Source organism: Triticum aestivum, chromosome 4A (assembly GCF_018294505.1).
Source record: "Triticum aestivum cultivar Chinese Spring chromosome 4A, IWGSC CS RefSeq v2.1, whole genome shotgun sequence".
In the NCBI taxonomy this organism is placed as follows: Eukaryota; Viridiplantae; Streptophyta; class Magnoliopsida; order Poales; family Poaceae; genus Triticum; species Triticum aestivum.
In genome coordinates, this window is record NC_057803.1 from 625,097,225 (window position 1) to 625,112,125 (window position 14,901).

The window sequence follows — 14,901 nt, forward strand, 5'->3', positions numbered from 1 at the left end:
ATTCAAATTATTTTTCCAGTTGCCTGATGATCCAGCAAAACTGTTTTTTTTACTGGACTTGGCGATTCTAGTGAAAGGTTCCCAGGAGAGTACGTTGTAGTCATAGAGGTGTCGTATCATGGTCGTGAAATATATTGCACTACTTGCATACATCACCTCCCATCTTTGGCGAACCTTCGGGTGAAACAAACCTATGCTGCAAATTAACCACACGTTGCATGTTCGTTGCCATGTCACCGCCACCTGGAACTTGAAGGCTCCGCGTGTGAATCATGCGTGTCGGGCGCTAGGACATGCTCTGCTGACGGCCCCTCCCCTACATAAACCCAGTCTGGGCGAAATCGCTTCCAGCATAAGCACCAAGAAAGGCCGTAGCTCATGCATAGAAAGAAAAAGAAGGGGGTAGCTAGTCACCTTTGTCCCAAAAAAGGTCACCAACCCATTATCACCCCGCCGCCTATCGTTGAGTTTGAGGGACAGGCGTCGAGCGTCGAGATGGCGACCGCCGCCACGACGGGCAGCGCGCTGAGCATGAAGCTGCTGGTGGACACCAAGGCGCAGCGCGTGCTGTTCGTGGAGGCGAGCAAGGACGTGGTGGACTTCCTCTTCTCCCTCCTCGCCCTGCCGGTCGGCACCGCCGTGAAGCTGCTCGGGAAGGACTCCATGGTCGGCTGCGTCGGCAACCTCTACGGGAGCGTGGAGAAGCTGGACGGCACCTACGTCCAGCCCGGCGCGGCCAAGGACGCGCTTCTTCACCCCGTCGTGCTCTGCCCGGGCGCCGCTGGCACCAACATGCTCATGTTAGAAATAATTCTTTAGTATTAACATAATAGGATCTTGATCTCTAGATTAAAACACCTCTTCTGTAGAATATTGGGAACTAACCATGATTTTTCAGAGACCATCAGGGGCTCCATGCAGCTGCCGTGAGCCTCCAGCGGAGTGGAGTTTGTTGGGGAAGAAGCAGCAGCATGCAGATGAACGTGCAGAGTGCTGGACGCCGCCGGCACTACCCTCCTGGTGGCCGGCAGTGGTGGACGGTCTTCTGGACCCTTGGCGCTTCTTTAGGATCGGCAGTTGAGGTTCTGTGTGTTTGTAATAGTCATCCATACATGGGACATATACCTCCTTTTATGTATAAACCCTAGGGAACAGGGACCGGACCAAAACGTTGGTTTGGCACCTCCGATCATGGTGCATCTTTACGTTAGGTAAGGATACTTTGTCTCTCCCTGATTTCTCTCAGTTTGTTACACTGAGATCAATTCCAACATTCTCCCCCTTGATCGTAAGGTTAACAAACATCATAAGCCCACTCTTATCATAGAAATAATATACCAAAGTAAGATGTTGCAATGACCAATGAAATTTCATTGAACCTCAATAATTATAGTATACCATTCTATCTCGAAATGGATATCATTTTACTTAAAGGGAGTTGGTTCATTTGACGGTCCTAAATTCCAGGATCAAAAGGCTTTCTAAACCCATGCTAACAACATGATCATACAATTGGGTGGTAAGCCTTTGATAAACGGATCCGTAAAACATTCAAACATACTCATATTCTCAACTTCAATAGCTTGATCCTGGATTCTATCTTTCACAACACTAAACATATTGTCAATGGTTTTGGCAACACCATTTAACTTGTTGTTACTCGCATAGAAAATTGCGATTCATATTGCAGTATGTGGTTACAAAATGTTATCTACCACCATAATTTTGGGAATAAATTTCTTGACATACAACCTGCCCAATAGCCTCTTAACATGCCACATAATTAAGTGCATTATTTCTAATGCCATCAGCGTCATTATGGAGCTTTTTCACGATATAGCTCCATATGCGAGAGTGAGGATGTAACATGACGTGGAAACTTTAATATCCACACATCTCGCAGAAACAATGTCTAAATAACCTAGGATAACCAGGTTATCAGACTTCTCATCAGTGAGCATGTAGACTTTATTGTCTTGCATATCTGCAAGACTTTTGATGGCTTTTCCAGTGGTCCATTTTTGGACTTACTTGTATATTTGCCAATTTTCCCGATCACAAATAAGGGCATGTTCATACTTGAATACACATGTTGCTTCTGACAGCTGAAGCATAAGGAACCACATTATCTGATCAGTTCATAATGGTTCCTTGGACACTAAAATGTCCGCCTTTATTGCCCTTAACTTTAGCAGCAGGTGAGATAGAGTACTACCACATAATATTTTCTTCCGTACTCTATCGAAGTATGTCGTCATAAGAGAACTTATACTCCTTTTGGACCTATATCTTGATGAAGCCCGATACAAATAAAGTATAAGGCATCACCAAGTTCCTTTTATGTCAATAGAAGATAGAAATTTTTTGGCCCGCCAAAAAATATTCCAACTTCACATTTAGTGAACTTACTCCCCTTTGTCCCAACGCTCGTCTTTTTTCACAATTGAATTTCTTGAGGCAACATACCTTATGTTAACTTCATCTATTTGACAAAACCCGATGGTTGAGTCATATATACACTATTAATTAGTCAACACAAGAGCATGTTATAATCATAACACAAGCGTCATAACAACTTAATGAGGAAACTCTATTGAGTTCCATACATCATTAGAGCTCACTATCAGACAAGCCTCTAAGATGATCATTAGCACACATTATCAATCACACGGAAATTGTGAAGTCTCAACATTAAGTGTTGCAATATGCATTCTTCTCACCTTCCCTGATGCATATGAACAAAGATCTAATGGAGTTATCCTTAAGATTCTTGCTCATACTCTCCAGGTTCCCTGATGATCACTTTATTTAAAAGATGGAAAACATACCCAAAAACTTAATAATAATCATTTTAGTTCTAAACCACAACACCGTCGGGCTGAAGATGGAAAAGAACTTAATGAACTGTTATTATAAATGAAATATAACCACGAGCCACATGATACTAACAAACTTGCCACTTGAGTGAAATGTGACATATAATTATAAATGACGTTGGTCAAATATATAATCAACATGTTACATCATGATGGTCATTACACCAGCAACCTTGTCACTTTAGCATTCATGTGTGCTTCATAATGCTCATAAGGGATTACACATTAACATAATAAAGGGAGTGATTTTTCGTTCATTCTTCTAAATAAGACTTGTTGCATCTTAATTAGAGAACCAAAATTAGTGTGTGCTTTTCATACATTCTCCAACCAGGACTTCTCGTTGGTTCCATCTTAATTAGAGAATTAACGCACATATTTTTCTTAGCTTTATATGATATAAGTAGGAGAAGTGAACGTGATATCTCATATTAAAAAGACTTCCATTCTCCCCCTCGAAATGTGGTCGAAAACCACAATTTTGATAAGGTCTCTTAAAATTCTCTTATATCTTTAGTTATACCATATCACTTAATCTTTACAAATGATTCATTCAGTGAAAACATAACTTGTCTCACCCTAGAATGGGACTAACATTACATAATTGGAGATGACTTAATACAAAATCATGTCATCTGTTCGAGAGACAAAATTAAGGTTCTCCAATAACTGGAACATGAACAAACATCATCAATAAGATGAAGAATGAAGTTATCTCCAAAAGCTAGTGGAATAAATCCAATAGTTTTGACTTTAATATCCTTTGCATTAGTAATATGCATGATGGCAAATGCATCTTGAGATCTCTCCCAATGTCTGCCTTATCATCATGATTAACATCCTTCAACCTTAGTGGCAAAGAAAACACTGGGAGATTCCTCCATGTGCAAAATTTATTTACATAAGGTTCATCTATGCCAAAACGGAAGTTTGGCATCATTATTAATGTTCATTGCTAAAAAAAAGACACCATTATGAGCATCACAACAAAACATCAAGCATGAATTAACCATGCAATGAGATGAATCAAAGAGATGCTTAATTGTTATTCTGATCCATATTCATAAATGACACATGAAAATAATCAACGTTGGTCAGAATATCATCATATGCCATTATAACATTTTTTTAGATCTCTAATCAAAACTTCCCGTTGGTTCCATTTTGACTAGAGAGTCATAAAGCACATAATTATGAGCAAGAACTTTGGCTAAATTAATAGCTAAATTACCATAAAGCAACAACATAAAACCATGTTTGCCATCATACACAATGATACCTTTTGTCACGCAAGTTGACACTGATAATAATAGTGAACTTAAGTGTCAAAATTATCATAAAAATTTCTCAAAGACATAAATGAAAATGGCATAGAATTAACATAAAAATATAAATGTCTTTGCCACTGAGTAAACATTGATATTAACATTCACAGTGAAAATGACATTAACATTATCATAAGGATATCATAATATTTTCCCCAAAAACAATTATATAAAATTTGGACATAAGCTTACACAAGGATTCACCAAATAATAATATTTGGTAAATTATAACGGTCAGATAAAAGGCAACACGTACTTTGGATAGATTTCATAAAAAAAAGTCATATAATGACTAGGATTTTGCATATCACATAAAGTTCTTTAAACAAAATTTCTTTGTTTAGATAATCAACCATAATTTTATCAATACCATTATGGTCCATTTAAGCTTATTTCAATAGTGCATGTTTTAATTCTACAAAGAAATGAACCAACATAATCTTTAGTATTTGTCAACGAGCACACTAGCTCAACATTATTAGATGCACCGTGAGGTACGGAAAACCACACCACGCGACCATTTAGTGACGATCACATCATTAAAAAAATGCCATAAGTATGGCATCAACGTAAAATTCACACTCAATGAAAATTTTCAAATAAAATTTTCAGAAAATTCAATGAGTGATTCACATTAATTTCTTCATTGAAATGACACCGAAAATATGATCATCATAAAAGGTGTCATTAAGATGGCATCAACATTAATGTCACATTAAATTTCCAAATAAAATTCCCTTTGGCACAACTTTATTCAGAAAATTATAAACATAATTATAGGCAAATTCTAATATATTAGTGCATAAGCATAATTATAAACTTAACAACTGCACTAAACCTTCATAAAATGCCCATAACAACCCACGACGTTCTATTAACAAAATCTTATCATCATTGAAGGATTCCATAAAATGACATAAATCTTAATTGCTTAAAAGATGACATAAGCAAAATCTTTAACACATTTTCTGGCAGCTCTTAAATTTATTATACAGTGGATAGCCAAAACAAAAAACTTAAATGCACTGCCAAAAAATACAGAAAACTGCCACAAAAAATTGGCCCAAAAATACCCACGGCTACCCAAAGTAAGCCCAGTAGCATAGCAGCTACACGTAAAATAAAACAAACTTTTCTGGTCGGCTGAGGCAACTTGGGCCACAGTCCGGCCGTGAAAACAGCCCATATGGCGCCCGATGGCCTGCTCGGAGCCGCGATTTCTTGTGAATCGTCCGATCGAAACGGACGGTCGGCATCGCTCGCGAACGGAACAAAATCGCCGCCCGAGCTAACCCTAGGTCATTTGACCTCCTCCTCCCCGGATTTCTCGCTCTCGCACAGAGCGGCGACAACAGCAGCGGCTCGATGAGCTCGCCAGCCATGGCGGCGCGGGAGCTCCGCTCGCCGGCCAAGCGTGCAGCGGATTGAATCCCGCGCGCTTTGCCGTCGAACGAGGCCTCTGCGTCTGCGCGCGCCCGATGATTCGTACGGTGGGGAGGGATGCACCGGCCACCACCGATTTAGGGGGCGATGGCGACGTGCACGGCGATGGCCTCACACGCGCACATCCATAATAGCGGCGCTGGCGGCTCTAAACCCTCGGCGCGTCGTCCTTTAGCAGCTCAGCGGCGGCCGATTCTTTCAGCGCGTCGTCCCAGGAGACGACGGCGTCACCGGCGTCGGGATCCCGAAGGTACACCGGCGCGGCATCATGAGGTGTGCCCCAAAAGCTCTTCTTTTTCTCGATTACATCATTTTTGGGCGCTGATTTGCGGAATTCCTAGTTCTAGGGTTTCAAATTGGGGATTTTCTGGAGTTTGCAATTCCCCCCTTCTGATTGCTTAAACAGGGCTAGTTGAAAGATCAACATAATGCGGAAGCATGGCTCAATTAGTCTAGCCGTTGAACATGATCATCATCATCGAATTAACACTAGCCAATAGCAATTAGAATCTTAACCGAAGCAATTAACCCTAAACATGGATCGTCAACTTAACAGAGAGTCTTATACTTTAATCATTAATCTTAAGCCTGCATAATTTGATCTTAACACATAATCCTAATGTGCTAACACTAAAATGTTATAATCTAATCATGACCAATTAGCAGCACTAATACAAAAAGTTAGACCATGACATTAATAATTAAGATTTAACATGGTCTAGTTAGGGTTGTAAACAGAGATCAATCATGCTCATGATACCAATGTTAGAAATAATTCTTTAGTATTAACATAATAGGATCTTGATCTCTAGATTAAAACACCTCTTCTGTAGAATATTGGGAACTAACCATGATTTTTCAGAGACCATCAGGGGCTCCATGCAGCTGCCGTGAGCCTCCAGCGGAGTGGAGTTTGTTGGGGAAGAAGCAGCAGCATGAAGATGGACGTGCAGAGTGCTGGACGCCGCCGGCACTACCCTCCTGGTGGCCGGCAGTGGTGGACGGTCTTCTGGACCCTTGGCGCTTCTTTAGGATCAGCAGTTGAGGTTCTATGTGTTTGTAATAATCATCCATACATGGGACATATACCTCCTTTTATGTATAAGTGCTAGGGAACAGGGACTGGACCAAAACGTTGGTTTGGCACCTCCGATCATGGTGCATCTTTACGTTAGGTAAGGAGACTTTGTCTCTTCCTGATTTCTCTCAGTTTGTTACACTGAGATCAATTCCAACAGCTAAGGCTTGCCGGAGGCCACCTCTGGCGGGCAGCCCAAGGCGCTCTACAAGTGCAGCCGCTGCAACAACAGCTTCGTGTCGGAGACTAGCAGCACCAACTGCCCCTCGTGCGGCTACAAGATGACCACGGCGTTGCGGTTCGTGTCAGGATCCTGGGGCCAGACGGCTCAGGCGGCGGCCGGCGTCGTCTGTGGGAAAGGGTTCGTGCAGGGCATCGTGACGTACACGGTGATGGACGACCTCAGCGTGAACCCCATGTCATCCATCTCCAGCATCGCGCTGCTCAACGCCTTCGCCGTCAAGGACCTCGGCGCGCTCCAGGAGAAGACCGTGCAGCTCGGCTACAAGGAGGTTCGCCGTTTGCATTTAGCTCTTTGGCTTATTTATTGTCAGTCACTTCTTATGCACACTGCTTTGCATGATTTGATTTGCAGGGTCTGGCGATTCTCAGGGCGTCGCTGCAGTCCAAGACCGTCCTCACCGACGTCTTCCTCGCCAAGACGCAACTCCCAGGCCGCGCTTGAACACCCGGTTGCCTGGTTTGCCATCGGAACAAAACTAAGTAGTTGTAGATCTTACCAGATAGCACTAGCAGCGTAGCTTTAATTAGGTCGTTGGGGTTTGTGTACGTGATGCATGCTTGCATGTTGTGCAAGTTTCGTTGGCGCTGCCACCTTTACTTAATGTTTTGTCTAATGTACTATAAATATGTAATGTACGCCGGACACCGCGCCTACCAGCTAGTGGCCTAATGAAACGTGTATGTACTGTTTGTGTCAGCTGAATTCGGAACAGGACGTACTGTAGTAGACTGCTTGCATGCTTTCAGCGTTCAAACTTAAAAAAAAAAGACTACTGAGACAATAGGGGAAAACATAAGAGAACTAAGAAAAAAGGGCACCTTATAAATGAAGCAACCATCCATCTCCATTCATTCAACGTTCAATATTAAAAAACAGGCTGGGGCAACAACACAATCACGCTCAAAAGACATAAGAAAAAAAGCATCCTATGAAGAGGACAGGCGACGTGCAATAATTAGAAGTGCATCCATCATGAGCCCCAGTCAATCGTGCTGTAGATTACGGTCACGCTGCTTAAAGAGCAGGTATAGGAAAGCAAGAATTTTTTTAAAAAAGTCAAACATCTTAGCTGCTTAAAGAGCAGGTATCGGAAAGCAAGACATTTTTAAAAAGAGTCAAACATCTTATTACGTGTCGGTTAAAGGGTACACGGTAGCTCTGATCCGGAGAAACTCCGCGAAGTCCAGGGCCTCCAGACGGGCCCTAAAGCCTCACGGATGATCATCCAAAGGACCCGAGCCGCAATGGACGAGAATAGGATGCGAAGGATGCGAGTGCCAGTCTACCGGAGCCACAATGCACGAGAATAGGATGCGAAGGATGCGAGTGGCAGTCTCCGGAACTGCGCATAAGGCGCACAAGCCATTATCCGAGTCATGCCACTTAAGCACCTTGGTTTCTGAAGGAATGAGATCTCAAAATAGCTGCGATACAAAATTCTTAATCTTCAAGGTCAATGGGCTTTTCACAGGGAAGAAAGCTAGGGATGGTGGGCGAATGATATAATGCCAGATATTCCCAGTTTACGGAAAACTCACCTGAAGATGAGAGTGACCAGGAAAAACAGTGTCCGAATAATTCGACAACACCGGCAGGAAGGCTGCCCGCAATCTAGTCCATTCCTCAATCTCGATAATATATTTAAAAATGTATTTGCAGCAACTAAAGTCAATAATGTATTTCAAAAGGAATAGGATATTTATTATCTATTTCAAAGTGTTCATTTTTATATGAAAAAATGCATGTTATGTAATAGAAAATTTTCATTGTGTATTTCAAAAATGTGTTTGTAATTACTTAAATTAGTTCATAATTAGTAGTAGGTAAAAAATGTTCTTACTATATTAAAACAGTTTTTGTATTTAAAAAAATGCTCATAGTGTATTTCTGAAATGCCTTAGAAAAGATGCTCATTACCAATCTCAAAAAAATGTTCACCAAATTTTTAGCAAAATTTCATTGTTCAATAGAAAAAATGTTGAATGTGCATTTAAGAAATGTATTTGCATTTTAGATTCATACTGTATTTGAAAAATGTCTTGGAAGAATATTCATTACCTATTTCCAAAAATGTAGAACAAGTATTGTTGAAATGTTATTTTTCAATACAAAAATGTTCATAGTGTAATTAAAAATGTATTTGCAATTACTTAAATTTGCTCATCAATTACCGTAGTTGGGAACATGCTTATAGTATATTAAAAATTTATGTTTCCATTTTTATTTAAAAGTGTTGTGTACTTACAAAAAGTGCTAGAAAAAATTTAATTATCTATTTTGTGACATGTTTAATATATATTAATAAAATGTTTATTTTTCAACAGAAAATTTTCATCACTCGCATCACAGCATGTATTCATCATAATAAAAAATTTCATGAACATTGTGCATAGTGTACTCAAAATATGTGCCGCCAATTTTAAAAACGTTTGATGGTCTGCTTAAAAAAAGTTTACTCCTCCTGAATAATGTTCATTCCATCTATCGCTAACCATTTTGAACCAAGAAAAGAAGTGAAAAAAATAATCTTGTCTTGCCTTCGCCTCCGCGGAAGACAGGAAGGGACATCAATACTATGAAACAGAAAATAGGCAAAATTCAAATAGAAGCGAGCACGACAAGTAGGCAATGACCCCAGTAGGAGGCAAATCAATTGTATCTTCATTGTGCATTGGAAGATTGTCTTACAGTATGTATCATGAAAAATGTGAGTGCCATGTATAGTGTAAGAAAATGGGTCATTGTGAGTGTTAGGTATAGTAACAGGCATAATGTGCTCTTACGACTTGTATACTTTTGATTTTGGTGATGAAAAACATGAATTAATACAATACTTGATGATATAAGAAAAACAAAATCCAAAGCATATATCGATTTCACACATATCTGCAACATAAGGGGAGAAGGCGCTCGGGAGGAGAAGAATAGGGGAGACGCTCGCGAGGAGGAGAAATGGAGAAGGGAGGCACTCGCGAGGACCAGAAGGGCGAAGAAACCCGGCGGGGAAATAGGCCGGCCCAGTGACGACGCAGAGAAACGCTTGAGGTGAGACAGTGATATATCTCACAGTAAGCAAAATATATCATTCGCGAAGAGGTAGCCCCTCCCGTCCTTGCTACATCTTGGGTCCACGGATGCGGCAAGCACAACAAAAAATAATATTTTTTCTCAGAAAGGAAAATGCTCTCGGCTCTCGATGTGTGCGCGGGGTGCGGATCCTTGGTCGGGTGCGGCGGTGGCTACGTGCAGTGGGCTCGGTGACTGGCGACGTGTGGGGCGTGGCATCTCCGGAGCTCGAGGTGTGCTGCGGTTAGCTGATCTTGGTGCAGCTCTTTGCGATGCATTGGTTGTTGTTGTGGTGGTGGTCACGGTGGTAGACGGCGGCTATGGCCAGGGGGTGGCGTGTGCCTGGGCGCGGTGGATCGTGTGATCCCGCGGCCAGGGTAAGGTTGGCCTCAGCGGGCAGTGGTCTCCGGGAGAAATCTTTGCCCCGGTCTTACCGGAGCCGGCGGCGCCCGCGGGTGACATGATCTTTCTTGGAAGCGTCGTCGTGGAGGTATGCTCTTTCGCTGGATCGGGCGATGGAGGTGCCTTCGCGTCTTTCTCCTCCTTGGGGGCATCGTATCGGAGCTGACTATGACCGAGAGACTGGTGGATTGTGGCATCTTCGCCGTGGATGGCGGCATCTTGGCCATGTAGTTTGCTAAGGCGGGGCGCTAGTTTCTGGTTGGCAACGATGATGGTGTCGAGAGGAGCTCGGGTCGCGGCGTGGACTTCGGTAGTCGGTTCTTCCCAGCGTGCCTGAGGTGCTCTTTTGTGGGTTGCTTAGTTGGTTTGAAGTCGGAGCTACGGTGGAGCGGGTCCAGGTGGTGATGATGACAGGTGTTGCTCGGTGGTCGTTTGCAGAGGGCACGATCGGTGCAAGTCCTGCATATTTTCCTTGTGAGGCTCGTCGTCAAAGTCGTTGCTTGCATGTGTGGCCATCTGGTGGCATGTGCCGTCGTGGTTTCTATGCAGCTGTTTGCAGGTTGGCTTCGATGTTGGAGCTCTATGGTGAAGTCGGAGTCACTCGTTCGAGGCAACCGGTGATGATGATGACGCTTGCGACTCCTCGACGGACATCTTTCTTCTTTGCAGCTTTGTGTCCCATGTCGGTGGTCAAGTTGGCCGGTGGTTCCCATGTCATGTGGGTTCGGTTGTATCGGTTTTAGCCCAGTTTTCCGCCAATTAACCGGACAATTCTCTTCTCCTTAATTAATGAAAACGACAAATCTTTTTTCTTACTTCAAGAAAAAGATGCATGTTAGAGGATACTGAACAAATTACTGATGATGCCAAGATCTAATGACTAAGTGTGGTAGTATTACCTTGCTAAGAAAATTAGTATCAGTGGACACCGGAATCATACTCCCTCCGTTCCGAGTTACTTGTCGCAGGTATGAATGTATCTAGCTGTATTTTAGTTCTAGATACATCTATTTTTGTGACGAGTAATTTGGAACGGAGGGAGTAGAATATTGTTTGGGATCATTTCCTTGTCTGTTGAGGCTTCACGTTTCATTTAGTCTCTGTAAGATGTGATGCATACTAGTGGTTGGGGCGCCACCCGGTGGCGCCGCCTGAGACGAAGCTGGGCGGTGCTAGGTAGGAGGCGCCCCTTTCACGTTGCTGGGTGTAGTTCACAATGTTATGACATGGTCAGCAATAAAAGAACAGTGGAAATGCAACACACTCATACCATGAATCAGCCTTAGGAGTCATAGATATTAATATGTCCTTGTAGTTTACATGAATGGCGACATAAAAGACAATTGTTCAAAAGCAACACACGCTAACATAAAAGCGAAGGTACAATAGGAGCATTTTCATCTCTTGTTGTGAAAAGGATGTCCTGCCTAAAGATAGAAATGCACAAGTATCACATATTATTGACACCACTTATGTTGCTTAGAAAACAGAACATAGAGAAAGAAAATGGGGGATAAAATTGCTTCCACCAATTCCAAGCGAAGATAAACCTGAATGGACAAGCACATATATTAAGAAAGGATATGATTTAAAGTATAAACTCACTTTGTAAGCCAATTCCCATAAGGCTATGATGGGAAGGAGGTCGGGAGGACGGCGCCGCATGACGAGCCCTATCCATGCCGAACGACCTCATGATATACAGCCTCCATCGCTCATTATTCAATGCCCATAGAAAAAACAGGATTGTGGTAGACATGTCTTAGGTAAGATACATATGTGTAAATGTAAAGTTTTACTAATCAAGCATGCACTTAATGAAAGTACCTATTATACATAAAAGGGAAGTAACTGAGATAGATGCTGGGTTTTTTTTCTTAGAAGGAAGTTGGTCATCAAATAGGCATAGATAATCAAATTTGGAATATCTCCAGGAACATCTAATTTTTGAAACTCATGGCAATATGTAGTACATGTGTGTTAGGTCAGATAGAAGATATGCACAAATGTAGAGATTTAGTAATGAAGCATCCAGTGAACAAAAGAAACAATTATACATGAAAAGAAACTATGTGGGCTATGCATGTTTCAGTGTCATGTAACTTATGTTACAGAACAAAACCAAGCTAGTAAGCAATCCATTGTGAAATCTTCATGTGGTAAAGAACATTTGTAGATTAACATGAAATAAATATTATTGTCTGAGCACAAGCAATCATGCTGATACATTTAGTGATTTCTTTAAGCAGTAATAATCAGTCTATATTGATGCTCAATTAGTGGGTAAGAGGTATTGAGTAGAATCGATTTGTTTAACGCATGACATGAATGAATTATGCAGCTACCTGGGGGCTTAAGCCATTGCATTGACAGAGGCAATAGGTAGAAACATAGAAATAGTTGAATTTTAAGAAACAAATTAGAGGCGTTGAGAGCAGAGAAGGAGACAGTCACCTTGTCAGATCCATGAGGATGAATTGAGGGAGAGGGGACAGGAGCAGCACGTGGTAGATCCACTTTCAGGCTAGTTGCCTCGTGATAGATACTTCTAGATATGCATTGTAATAGTCAGACCACACAACATGTAATACTAATGGGCTAATGCCATAGCCTGCGGCAGTACAGAAGTGAACACATTGGTATATAATGGATGGTATCTGTGCAAATCTAGAACAATAATTTACCTTTCACAACAAACAAATCTCAAGAGCGCATTATTTCTTTATTTCTCAATAATTCACAATAAATGATCAAGCATCTATATGCATGTACCAAAGCATTTACCTTTGTAGGAGCTTCCCAACTTTGCCTTCTGAGTTGTACGGGCTCTTCCATGGTCAAAACTCCATACCACCTTCGCCGCCACCAACGATGACCGGTCCCAATCATTGAGCCGAGCCCGGAGGCCGTCAAAGGGACCGCCATCTCCCTAAAGCGACGGGTTGCCCTAAGATGGTTGAGACCAAGTCGATGGCACACGCTAGTGAAACCTAGCCCATCTTAAAATTTTGAACCTAGCCCGTCTTCAAACCTAGCAGAAGACCAAAGCAACAAATTTAGAATGAGGGACGGGTTAATTGTATTTTTTAAACTTCGCGCAGAGAACTGAATATTTCTTCTTCTTTGCGGAAACGTAAACCAAAGCACATAAACGCATGATATAAAATCAAGAAGATCTGCATGTAAAACTTCTATACTGCATAGTCTCTTGACATGTATAATTAGTATTTAAAAAATGACAATGTAAAGCAAAGAAATTGGCAGCAAGAGAAAGAGCTAGCTAGCAAATAATTAGATACAGACCAGGTTATCAGTTAGGCACAGACCAGGTTATCAGTTAGACAAAGAACAGAAAATAGAACAAAGGATCATAAAGCAATCCTTCGTGGTGAGATACCCCTTAATTTTTGTCGAATTTGAAATGAACTTCTTTACACACAGCAACTGAGTATATTTGCATGTAATGTTGTACCAAGGATGGACAAGTGATGAACATGAACTGAATCATAAAATCCATATAATTTGCATTGTTTGCTTTCTAGGACAAAGCAGAATCACGAGCAACTAAAATACAGTCAAGTAAGTCGAAAGCACTTAATAAGCGGTCTGACATCGGGCATATGCCATGGAAATATAGTAGTAAGCCAAAATGGACTTTTTGTTGATTCCTATCTTTTACATCCTATAAGGAAGAGCATGGAATCTCAGTGATGTGCGGCTAACACATAATATTTATCAGAGCATGCCACTGTCAGACAATAACTAGCTCAGACATGTAGGATATAAAGAAATTTACCACACCTCAGCATCAACAAGTGATTCATCATCGTCAGTGTAGACCATGTTTGACACCAAAGTCTAGGAAATAAATACAAAAGGCAGATGTTAAAACTGTAAACAGGGGAAAGATTAAGCAGCATTAGCTTGGACAAGGAAAATCATATACTTGTATTAAGCGTGGCAAGAACTCCCGCAGTCCTTCAGGGGGCATGCTAACATCACAATATGCTGACTTGAAAAAGTTTACTTATAGTTAGTCCTATAATACAACACAGTCAGTCAGTAATGTCATCAATGACTCATAGTTTATTTTCAACTTGAAGGGTGTCAAGCAAATAAAATGTTAGAATACATAGACATGAGCACCAATCAGATGTAAAATATTATAGTATGAAGTTTAAAATTGACAATTTAAATTTACCATATCATGCTTGTTAATCTTTGGTTAGTTTTCTGTTGAAGTTCGAACAGAAAGGGGAGACTCAAAAGGGCCATCACGATAAACTCCATGCACTACAACAAACACCTGCGGCTTAAATATACAACTTCATACGGCCAAATTAATTAGCCAGTTAGGATAGCATCGTCATATGTTATGAGCTGACATTCATTTGTTTAAAGGAAAAAATAACCCTCTGCACAGAAGTTCCAAGTGCTTCAGTTAGATAACAACATTTAATCATTTAG

At 41.4% G+C, this 14,901-nt stretch overlaps 1 protein-coding gene across 1 annotated transcript; it reads left to right on the forward strand.

Annotated features, from left to right (window-relative positions):
• The first annotated feature begins 452 nt into the window (after positions 1–452).
• LOC123084120 (uncharacterized) lies at positions 453–7,419 on the forward strand. Its single transcript, XM_044505889.1, has 5 exons — positions 453–800; positions 899–1,082; positions 6,507–6,648; positions 6,888–7,234; positions 7,318–7,419. The coding sequence occupies exons 1-5, from the start codon at positions 496–498 to the stop codon at positions 7,405–7,407; spliced, it is 1,068 nt and encodes a 355-aa protein (XP_044361824.1). The 5' UTR covers positions 453–495; the 3' UTR covers positions 7,408–7,419.
• The last annotated feature ends 7,482 nt before the right edge of the window (positions 7,420–14,901 follow it).

Bases quoted from the DNA above. Each gene is read 5' to 3' on its own strand.
- LOC123084120 (XM_044505889.1), top strand. From the start codon at position 496: ATGGCGACCGCCGCCACGACGGGCAGCGCGCTGAGCATGAAGCTGCTG. The intron at 801-898 runs GTTAGAAATAAT...ATGATTTTTCAG, and splicing joins GCTGGCACCAACATGCTCAT to AGACCATCAGGGGCTCCATG. The intron at 7,235-7,317 runs GTTCGCCGTTTG...TTTGATTTGCAG, and splicing joins TGCAGCTCGGCTACAAGGAG to GGTCTGGCGATTCTCAGGGC.